Raw genomic sequence first — 12,444 nt, 5'->3', positions numbered from 1 at the left:
TTCAGGAATAACCTTCTTGCAGAGCCAATTCTGGTACCTGAAATGTGATGCGCTTTCAGTGGTGTTTCCATTGAGCATAACAACGCTGTTTATTTTCTACATTCTAATTACAATGAATTTTGTTTTTTGGAATGTTTATTTTAAGGTCAGAGTCCTTGTTTACTTCTTGGCTTAAGTAAAATCTATATGCATGATTGTTTTCTGTTTCAGAAAATCTCAAAGTGAATTCTAAACCAAAGAAGACTATGGCATTAACTAAAACGAAGAAGATGGTTCAACCCATTCCTCTGGATATGACAGGTCGTCCTGTGTTCCCTATTGTCTTGGGTGGTCCTACAGTGCACAGTTTGGGGGAGGTGAGTCCTCGCTCGGTGCTCGCATAGCTGCCGCCACGAGAGAAGCCGTGTGCCTTACCTAACCTTCCTGGTTTTGGGGGAGTTTGGCTTTTAGTTGAGATTCCCCTTTCCTATCACCTTGTAGCTTTTGCATGTTGTAATCTTCAGTTCTTTTAGTGCTCTTGGCTGTATTCTCCATGAATCTTCACATAACAGGCCATTGAAAGAATAGGCTTCATTGTTTTTCTCTTTAGCAACCAATTTCAAATGTACAATGGAAGCTTCACTAGTCACTTTAAACAAAACTTTAATTTTTAACACAGAGATTAGTTGGTTCTTAAAGAAAGGCTGTGATAAAATAATGTTTGAGATATATTTGTGGAAGTAACAAAGTTATATTTGGAAGTGTTAATTGTATAGTGAAAGTTTATCTGATAATTTATGGAATGTTATACCTGCTGGATAGTGAAGAAAAATTAAGACTGTGATTTCCTGTATTGGCAGGATAGAAAGTGAAATTTATGAATGGGACTTGATAAAGTGAAAAATAAGAGAAATATCAAAGTTGAAAGTTATTTATAATGTGTGCTTTCAGGAGCACTTTTGTTATACTGAATTATTGTTTTTATGCTACAGACTTGCCATCTTCTTGAGAAGATATGTTGTGTGTTTTATATCCTTTAACTGTGGAACTTTACTTCCTGTGCTGTATTGTGTAGTCTTGTTTGTATTTTAACATTTTTTACAAGTTAAAGAAGAGATAATGGTTGTGGTGCTGAATATTGTTGAGCTATTGGAGATATTGTTTCCAATACAAGCAAAGTGATTGCCCATTATACTGTGTTAATAAGAAAGAAGCATTGAGAAATGTAAAGGAGCAAACCAAGAAAGTTAGTACAATAGAACTTGGTTGATTTGAACATGAACCTGAAAGCATCCAGAAAAAAAAGAAAGAACAAATTCAAGTAAACTACTAATTCAAATTAAACCATATTGCAGCCAAACTGTTCAAACTCATGTTCTTGATTTTTTAGGTAAGTTGATAGTGTATTTGGAGGAATGCCAAAATCCTCTGGGATCTGTGCCTTTTTAGTCAGTATTTTGTACTTGCCAGGTTTTCTTTTAAGCAAAGATGTGATTGTAAAACTTACAAACAGTTCTGAAGATAACACAGTACTCCTCAAAATTTAAGTGAACCAGGCTGGCCTCAGTGCTATACTGAAAAACAAAAGCACTGATGGCACACTGTACTCGAGCACTTTACTGTAAACAAAAGCACTGTATTTCCCCTTATTAGTTTGGGTTGGTAGCGAAGTCTAGTCATTGTGCATCTACAATAATGACTTGTTTGACCACGTGTCCCCAAGCTCCACCTCCAAGTCTTCAGTAGCCAGTGAGTGGAATGTCTCGTTTCCACTGCTGACAACTGTCGGTCAACTCCACATGTAGTTCTGGGCTAGGCCAAATGAGCGGATTTTCCTTGTCACTGAAAGTCAGTTACCCAGAAAACTATTCACGGAACAAACCGCCAGGCAGTCAACAGCTTTAACCTTTCCTTAGCTTTGCAACAAGTACAGTTCTGTTTCCAACAGCTTGATTCTACATTACTGTCTTCTTCTACCCAGGCAACGTTCCATCATCTTTAAACATCATTTCTTGATAAAACAGTATTTTTACTTTGAATAAAACAATAGAATCTTTCTTAGTGCTTGTGCCACATGCTGGCAGGGTCCACTGTTTTGATTCTGTGCTGCCTCTCTTGTGCTTGGTCAGAGTGCAGGCCTGTAACCTTGAGATGTTCATGCAGGGTATCGAGCCATCCTACTGGCCGTTTCCAAACTACTTGCAAAATAAAATCAGTCTTTACCACTGTTGCCGCCTCTGCTCGAAGTATAGGCGACTTCGATATTTTCAGTATTTGGTGCCACTTCATATTACCTGAAAACTTTGTCATTTGTGACATGATTGTGCATGTCAATCCAGATGTCCACCTGAGCATCTTTGTTCCTACAACAGCAAGTCATCATTCCACTTCTTTTGACAAAGACCAGTATTCGGCATCATACAAGGCAACTTCAGCTGGTCTGGAATCTTCCTGTCACAGAATAGATAGATAAATGTCTTTACTGGTGTAGTTAAGGCCATTAGACCTTCTTACACTAAACCGGTCACGGAACACCATTTAACCCAGGCAAAATTAAACACAAATTATTAAGGTTATGTTGTATAAGTATGCCAAGGGGCCATGAGAAAAGTTTGAAACATTCAAATTAACCAATTTCTACTGTGCCATGCGTTTGGTCCCTCTGAACTTTTGTCAGTCATTTGCAATTTCATTGGCGAGTTACTACTTTACATTTCTCAGCTCAGCTCAGTTGTTTGTAGTTTATGGCCCTAACTGCCCTGTTTGGAGTCGTAGGTCCCTTGCGCTAAAAATAGCATATTGTTGTGGAGTGAATTTTATTGAACTTGTAGACGGTTATGAGCTCTCAAAAGATAGGCTTATATTGTACATCCCCTACTAGCAATATCAATGAATTATGTGTCTTTCACCATATTTTGATTGTATATTTCTTTTAAATAAAACTCTCCTGAAAGTTATTCCGTACTTTCATTTCTCTGTTATCATTAGAGATATCACATGATATGGAATTAACACCCTACATGCATCTGTATTCATTTACTTTGAAGCCCAGGAGGTAACCATCTCTGCTGAGCTACTACAAAATGATTAAGGCAAAAGTAGGAAAGAAACTCTTAATCTAGACGTGGACATGAAAGACATAGCAGACAATATGTTGGTATATGTCTTCTGTCAGAGAGGAGTCTTGTGCTTCGGCAATAATACTGTTGGATTCAGAAGTATGGATACTAAAGTTCAAACATCAATAAAAATTGAATGGTTGGAACAATCTGAAATATAATCAAATCACGTTATAGCCACGTTCTTTCTGCGTTTACAATATTTTTTGCATGTTCATTTCTTTCAATCAGGATGGGAAAAAGAACTGTTTTTCTCATCATTCTTGAGAAAAACCATGATTTTAAAACTCCGTAAATTAAAAATGTGCCATCCAATCATAGGAAACTCATGATGTGTTGTTACCAAGTTTCCAAAATTGCAGACTTCTATCATCATTGCTTAAAATGTTGGGTTTCTCACTACTGCAAAGTCAAGACATCATTATGAATGCCATAATTGCTTTTTTCATAATCAAACAGGTGTATGTGTTCTGTGAATACTGAATTTGAAAACAGTAAGCTTGGCATTCATAACGTTGTTAAATACAACTTTGTCTGATTTATCAGTGTGAGAAGCCCATTCCACATTAAGTTGGTAACTTTTTAAGTAATGACAATTGAAATCTACAATTTTGGAAAGTTGTTAAGAATACTTATTGATATTAATAGTTGTTATAATTGAATGGCACGTTTGTTTTTATCGAGTTGTAAAGTCAAAGTTTGTCCATGAAGGGCAATTTTTTTTTTTTTTTTTGTCTGATCTAAATAGCTAAAGCACTGAACATGCTAAAAATTAGATACCAATCTTAACATACATCCATCTCCATTATAGTCTGTTATGCCTTTCAGCATTCAGTTTGTAAGCCTCTGTAAATTTACTAACTACCACCGCAATCCTCTATTTGTAACTAATTCTGTGGCCTTGTTTAGTTCTATCTTTAAATCGCTAGAAACTGAGTTTAACCATCATTGTCTTGGTCTCCCTCTACTTCTCTTGCCCTTCATAACAAGAGTCCATTATTCTCCCCCATTCTCCTCATATGACCCCACCAAAGCCTTGATCTCCTCATTCTGAGTACCCTCCTGTTTGTAACAGCAAACATTCTCGCTGCTTTCATGTCTGTTATTTGTAACTTTTGAATAAGATATCCTGAGTCCACCCAGCTTGCACTCCCGTAAAACAAAGTTGGTCTGAAAACAGAATGATGTAAAGATAGTTTCGTCCAGGAGCTGCCTTCCTTCTTACAGAATGCTGTTGATCTTAACTGCGAGCTCATTGCATTAGCTTTACTGCACCTTGATTCAATCTCAGTATGCTACCATCCTGGGAGAATACATGTCCTAAATATGTGAAATTATGTACCTGTTCCAGCTTCGTATCACCAATCTGACATTGAATTCTCTTGGGTTTCTTATCTACTGACCAGTTTAGTCTTGGAAAGGCTAATTTTCATACCATACTCATTGCACCTATTTTCAAGTTCCAAAAGGATTGCAGGCTTTCAGCACAATCTGCCATTAAGATCAAATCATCAGCATAAGCCAGACTGCTTACTACATTTTCACCTAACTGAATCCCTCCCTGCCACTTAATACCTTTCAGTAGATGATCCATGTAAACTATGAACAACAGAGGTGAAAGACCACAGCCTTGTCTAACTCCTCTAAGTACCTTCAACCAAGAACTAATTTTACCATCAATTCTTACTGCATCCCAATTGACACCATAAATGCCTTTGATTTATTTTAATAATCTACCCTTAATCCCATAGTCGCCCACTATGGCGAACATCTTTTCCCTCGGTTCTCTGTCATTTGCCTTCTCTTGATCTATGAAACATATCTTATCTACTCCTCTCGTAGCATTTTTCGGTTACCTGACACATACTGAAAATCTGATCGTGACAGCCCCTGTGTGGTCTGAATTACACTAGTTTTCACCCAACTTTCTCTCGACCACTGATCGCACCCTCCCTTCCAAAATCTCAGTGAACACCTTGACTGGTATACTGATCAGTGAGATACCTCTATAGTTGTTGCAGCCCTTACTGTTCTCTTGCCTACTGATAAATGCAATTATTAAATACAGGAGATACACAGCTATAATTTGGTGTGATTATGTTTGAGTTTGGCCCATTTCTTATTGGTGTTTAAAAAGGAAGTATTGGTACTTTTGAATCCGACAGTAGACTGGTGACTGATGAACAGAAATGATTGAATGCAATGGAAGGAAGGTTGGAATGCAGTAGCCAATGAAAGACTGTCAAATGGTCATAAAAATGAACTGGCGTTCATCTGGGAGTATGTCAGTGCAGGAAGGGAGGTGCAGACAGGAATTCTATTGATAAGTCATAAGAAAAGTGTTGTGATAGCGAATGTGCATAACAGTGGGGAAGCAATTGTTTTAGTTGCCTGTATTTCAGTAGTTGTGTGTAGATGTGGAGAAGATTTTAGACGTGTGTAGATGTGGAGAAGATTTTAGACAAGTCTTGTATAGACGGGTGATTCTTGGACTGGAGTTTGTGGAGCCATCAATATATCCTTTAGTATGATAGAAAATGTGGTGAGTTTTAAAGTTAATTAGAATTCAGAGTTATTTTTCAGTGGGAAACTACTGTTTGCAGATATAAATATACTGCCATTACTGATATGTACACGCTTATTTTTATTGTATCAGAAGTGAAATATGGTACATAAAATTGCACGGATAACACTATGTGGACAAAGGATTAAACTTTCATGGGCTAAAAGCAGACCACTTGAAGATCAGTTGTTACCATGACCAGATTTGCTGTTGTCCAACTGGCTGCGCAGGTAATACCACAGTCTAGTAACCCAATCGCGAAGCTCTAATAAGAGGAAGGTTAATCCATTTGACAGCTGGAGCGACACTAACACCTTTAGCGGCGAGGTAGAGGCAATTTGCTAGCAGATGACAGGGAACGTACTACCACTACAGTCTAAAATGGTCATAACTTCTGAACCATTCATACAAATAATGTCCTGACAAGGTTATTGTCATTCTTATAAAATAATGGAGGAGGTTAAACAATTTATTTCGATGAGGAGTTTGAGGATAATATAAAAATATTTATTTAATTTTAAGGAGTTAATTTTTTTACCACAGGCTATAACATAAAATTGCTTCTAGGGCAACCAGTTGGAAATAGGTATATACCATCGCGGTCTTTTTTTGTAGAGATTTCTATGTTCATAATACCAATATAAATGGTCCGTTATTGGACATTATAAATTTTCCAGCTAACTCATTCCTGGTTGCCAGCGTTTCGCCCTCGTGTGCTAGGCTGGGCTCATCAGTTGGTACCTAGCAGAGTTAGCTGGAAAATTTATAATGTCCAATAACGGACCATTTATATTGGTATTATAAATTTACTCATTCGGAACAAATATTTCAGATTGCCTATGGGAATCAACATCTGTATCATTTCTATGTTCTACAATTCGTACGCTTACACTTGGGGTCCGTCGTTGACGGTTCAGGCAGCATAAGCCAAGAAAGCAAGTGACCGACTGACCTTTCTGTCTCTTTCTTCATATTTACTGTATATCAGATCAGGTATACTGTATTATTTCATGAGCTTCGAAATATATTCAGAAATATAAGTTATTAGCACATAATAATGTTTGTTATTGGTTTTAAGTCCCTCTAACTACGTATTTGAGCACCTTCACCACCGGACTGAGACAGGATCGAACCTGCCCAGGTGGGCTAAAGAGGCCAGTGCCTTATCATTTGAGCTGCTACTCAGCCCGGCTATATTAGCACATCACAATAATTATAGAAAATATAATTTTCATTCAGTCGTTTATATCTGACACCGTTTTACCGTACGAGCTGTAATAATGGAAATATTCAAGTGTTTATTACGAAGTGTATCAACAGCCAAGCATTTCTGACGAAGTATTGTTATGCCATCACAATAGCAAACTAACTGGCTATGTTTGTCGTGATTGTCTTTATAATATGCAAAATAATAATGTTATTTGTGTTATGTCTCACTAACAACATTTACGGTTTTCTGAGACTCAAGGTGCCGTAATTTTGTCCCACAGGAGTCCTTTTATGTGCCGACAATGTTGTAGGTCCATATAACTTACCAACGGTGACATTTACCTTTGTGGCATTTACCTTTCTGACTCCTTAGGAAATCTAAAGAAAGACAATCCCCGTGAATTCTTCCGGTTATTGGAGCACCACACACGTTTCCGTAATATGTTGACTGCATTTTAATCAGTACAGCTATAGTGAACGTACAGCGTTTCCTCTACCTTGCCACTTGGAGCGCTGTAGTCACCTCGGATGAAAAATATCATCAGAGCTTTGCGACTGGGTTACTAGACTATAGTATTACCTTTCAATAAATGGGCTGTAGTCTGCTTTCCTTTAAATTCACATAATATGGAACTCACACTGAAGCACCATTTCCTGCATCTGGTGACGCTTAAATGCAGTCTGCTAAGTGATTTCCAGGTCACCCAATCTGGCATGTGGCCAAGAGGGAGCTGGTCATGTGACATTGACTATTTATTTAGCTTCTGATTTCCAGCCCACCATTCTTGAACCATTGCTTTCTGTAATGTTCTTGCAAGTGCCTCAGTAGATCTTAAAAGAAGCTCCTTCTAGATCCGAGGTGTCAACACGCTGGATGGGCCATGGATGTCATTGCCTTGTTCATGGGCAGCTATTTCTTGATGGATGTTGGGAGGTGCTCTACCAACAAAACAGTGGAGTTTTTCCAAAGTGTTGGACGTAGTCAGCCAGAAATAACTCTGCTTTTCTCATTGAATTCCACATCTACTGTTTTGGTACGGCAGGTTTTATACCACATTGGGCATGCAAATTCAACGGTAGAATAGTGCAGGGGCAGGTATGCATACACTACAACTCCCCATCTTTTCTTCTTTGTTACATTCCCCACTCATTGAACGGAAATGTAGCATGTAAAAATACATTCAGTCAAGTTGATTTTACTTTTCTTCAGTCATTCTGTATGGTTAGTGGACAAATGCAGTTCCCTTCTGCCAGGCTAAATGACTCATGGTACAATAGCGACCTTCCGAGTCCAAGTTTGCGAGTTTGTTCCTAGTTCAAGATGCTTAAATATGCCAGCCTCACATGGGTATATTTACTAGCATATAAAAGAACTCCTCTGAAACGAAATTCCAGTACTTTGCAATCTCTGAAAACAGTAAAAGTTTTTAGTGAAACTTAAACTGATAACCTGGAAATCAATGAGGGTTATCATAGTTGTATGTTCTACTGACATTGATACAAATATCTAAAGCTAAAGCGGGAGAGTTACATTCAGAAGAGTGTGCAAGCTGATAATTTCCTCTTTTTAATTCTTTATCTACTTGAAGAAAAAGAACATTACAAAAATACCATATTCAGTATTAGAAGTAGGCTAGTTACAGTTTGCATCAGGTTTAAATATCATTGACATCCCTAATTAGGAAAGTGGTATTCATATCTCAGTTTAAATCTTATCTTTATTTCCCACTCCCTGAAAAGGCTAAGTTGAGATTATTTTCCCAATCCCTACCATGTTAATGAAAAACAAAATTAATTTCTTACCGATTTTTATCTTATTAACAAAGTATATTGGGGCATGGTCTTTTAAGCTTGGATAATAAATGCTCTTCAAGAAAGAAATTTGACAGTGGACATTTGTAGTCCAGCACAGAAACAGAACATTCTGTATAAAACCAGCACCATATGGAAGCTACCAAACACTTTTTTTAGACTACCAACTATAAAAATGGAATACAAGAATGTTCAGTGAGAAAAAGGAAACAGAAACGGAGAAATGGAGAGATGTACATCTATTGCATGATGTAAAGAATATTGTAGGAGATTTTCAGAAAGCAAAGAGGAAGTTCTGCAGTCATTAGGTGAAACATATTACAGGCAGTTTGAGATGGTGCTTGCTACAAGTTTGATGAACAGCATAAGTATGATGTTATCATCCAGAGCAGCAGGCTAAGAAAACAGTAATTCAGCATTATTCAAGGTGTCCAAGTAGTGAGAGATGGCAACTCAGACTCAGACCATAATCTGGCACTTGCTTTCTTACACCACCTCTTTTAAATGTTGAAGCAAGTTGTCAGTCACTGAGTATAGAAATTAAACTATTTTGTATCTTTTAAAGATGACGCAGGATTGGGATATGAGTGTATCGGCATTCCATGAAATGTGTTTCTGAAATTAAAACATCTTGTGTGAACCGATGGCACGCCTTTGAAATGTAGATGTATCACAGAATGTTGAGGCGGTATTCCGTCACGCTGGAGAATCATGTGAAGTCTTATCTCTGGCAAAACACAGGGAAGCGATTTATTTTGGCCATAAAAATCCTCAGACTGTTTCCAGTCATTCGAGTGGGTCAGGAAAGGAATGAATGAAGATCCATCTAGCGGCGAGGATAGGAATTGTGCTAACTGCTGAAGCCTGTCGTATTTCTCTGGGGCAATGATTAATGATTAACTGATGGAATAATATTAGAAAGTGTTGCTGGAATGAAAGATGATAGGTAAAACCAGATTATCCGGAGAAAAACCTGTTCTGCCTCTGCTTTGTTCAGCACAAATCTCGCATGTAGTGACCGGGAATTGCACCACAGAACCCAGTGGTGAGAGGTTAGCACATTGCCACCTGAGCCACGGAAGCTCCTTATTGTAGTCACATCATCTGAAATGATAAATACGGCCTGATACAAGTGATCATAAAGGGGGTTTGTAAAGGAAATATGGATTTTTGCCAAGAAGATAACCCTGGGTCCAGAACCTCCGATAGTGGTTTGACATCCATGATACGGCAACTCTGATTTGGGGAACATGAAATAGGAAAGATTACTCCATGATCATCACTGTCCAGATAGGGGATGTGAGTAATACTAAAGATAACAATGATAACAATGACATTTACAGTAAGATACAAAAGTTGAAAACTAGAAAAGCAGCTGGAATTGATAAGATTTCTGGGGATATACTAAAGACAATGGGTTGGGATATAATACCATATCTGAAATACTCATTTGATTATTGTTTGGTTGAAGGAGCTATACCAAATGAATGGATAGTTGCTATAGTAGCCCCTGTGTATAAAGGAAAGGGTGATAGACATAAAGCTGAAAATTACAGGCCAGTCAGTTTGACATGCGTTGTATGTAAGCTTTGGGAAAGCATTCTTTCTGATTATATTAGACATGTTTGCAAAATTAATAACTGGTTTGACAGAAGGCAGTTTGGGTTTAGGAAAGGTTATTCGACTGAAGCTCAGCTTATAGGATTTCAGCAAGATATAGCAGATATCCTGGATTCAGGAGGCCAAATGGACAGTATTGCGATTGACCTATCTAAGGCATTTGATAGGGTAGATCATGGAAGACTACTGGCAAAAATGAGTGCAATTGGACTTGACAAAAGAGTGACTGAATGGGTGGCTATGTTTCTAGAAAATAGAACTCAGAGAACTAGAGTAGGCGAAGCTTTATCTGACCCTTTAATAATTAAGAGGGGAATTCCTCAAGGCAGTATTATTGGACCTTTATGTTTTCTTACATATATCAATGATATGTGAAAAGAAGTGGAATCAGAGATACGGCTGTTTGCAGATGATGTTATTCTGTACAGAGTAATAAATAAGTTACAAGATTGTGAGCGGCTGCAGGGTGACCTCGATAGTGTTGTGAGATGGACGGTGGGCAATGGTATGGTGATAAATGGGGTTAAAAGTCAGGTTGTGAGTTTCACAAATAGGAAAAGTCCTCTCAGTTTTAATTACTGCATTGATGGGGTGAAAGTTCCTTTTGGGGATCATTGTAAGTACCTAGGTGTTAATATAAGAAAAGACCTTCATTGGGGTAATCACATAAATTTGATTGGCAATAAAGGGTACAGATCTCTGCACATGGTTATGAGGGTATTTAGGGGTTGTAGTAAGGATGTAAAGGAGAGGGCATATAAGTCTCTGGTAAGATCCCAACTAGAGTATGGTTCCAGTGTATGGGAACCTCACCAGGATTACTTGATTCAAGAACTGGAAAAAATCCAAAGAAAAGCAGCTCGATTTGTTCTGGGTGATTTCCGACAAAAGAGTGGCGTTACAAAAATGTTGCAAAGTTTGGGCTGGAAAGATTTGGGAGAAAGGAGATGAGCTGCTCAATTAAGTGGTAAGTTCCGAGCTGTCAGTGGAGAGATGGCGTGGGAGGACATCAGTAGACGGATAAGTTTGAGTGGTGTCTTTGAAAGTAGGAAAGATCACAATATGAAGATAAAGTTGGAATTCAAGAGGACAAATTGGGGCAAATATTCATTTATAGGAAGGGGAGTTAGGGATTGGATTAACTTACCAAGGGAAATGTTCAATAATTTTCCAATTTCTTTGTGATCATTTAAGAAAAGGCTAGGAAAACAACAGATAGGGAATCTGCCACCTGGGCGACTGCCCTAAATGCAGATCAGTAGTGATTGATTGAACAGCGAGTTCATCAGGCACTTGTGGCAATTGTAATGATTGGATGATGGTTAGCAACAGCATAAGAGTGTTGGATCTTAAAATGACTGTGTTTGAGGAAGTCCGAAAAGCCATCCAGAGGCTGATGCTGGATCGATATTTAGTGCAAAAACTATTTCCCGAATTGTAACATGGGAGTGTTAAGTCTTTACGACAGAGTGGGATATTGGGATATCTGCACAAGTATTACACAAGTTTTATGACTGGTCTGCATATCTTGGAACATCAGTGAGGCCAGATGGATTGGGTATGGTAAACTTCAGTGATGGGGAAATTATCTTATACTCTGGATGTGAAACTGACAAGGGTATGAAGTAGCCCTTATACTAAGTAAGGCCGCACGTCAAGCACTGAATGGTTAGAAGGTTGGTGTTTAGGCTTAAAAATCAGTCGGTTTTACATGCCATGAACTCTCTCTTTAGTCTTTGTTTTATGACGCACCAACTCATACGGGTCTTAAATTGACAGTGGGAGAGAACAAGGCTAGGACTGGGAAGCAAGCAACTGTGGCCTTCAGTAAGGTACAGTCTGAAAATGGGAAACCATCTTCAAGGCTGCCAACAGTGGATTCAAGTAGACTATTTCCTGAATGCAAGCTCACAGCTACGCCACCCAAACTGCATAGCCAACTCGTTCCTTAGTTCAGAAAATGCTGTTCATACAACAGACAGATGCTGGTGCTGAGAAACAAAATTGAACAGAGCACAGAACTCTACAGGGCGTATCCGTGATGATGTTACAAACTTTCAGGGATGATGGACGACGCCAAATTGATCAATTTGAGATAAGGAACCATATTCTGGAAACGATCAAGTCAAAAGTTAAGCAGAA

The 12,444-nt window shown here is 38.3% G+C and overlaps 1 protein-coding gene across 2 annotated transcripts in view; it reads left to right on the top strand.

Moving 5' to 3' along the window:
- Nucleotides 1-12,444, top strand: part of LOC136881173 (transforming growth factor beta regulator 1) — a 97,273-nt gene that overhangs the window by 52,765 nt on the left and 32,064 nt on the right. For both annotated transcript variants that reach the window (XM_067153839.2, XM_067153838.2), the window contains exon 4: nucleotides 211-356. In XM_067153839.2, the coding sequence (XP_067009940.2) occupies nucleotides 211-356 (146 nt within the window). The remainder of the gene's footprint in view (nucleotides 1-210; nucleotides 357-12,444) is intronic.

The sequence above is a fragment of the Anabrus simplex genome, chromosome 9, assembly GCF_040414725.1.
Source record: "Anabrus simplex isolate iqAnaSimp1 chromosome 9, ASM4041472v1, whole genome shotgun sequence".
NCBI lineage: Eukaryota > Metazoa > Arthropoda > Insecta > Orthoptera > Tettigoniidae > Anabrus > Anabrus simplex.
This window is presented reverse-complemented; position numbering and strand designations above follow the sequence as displayed.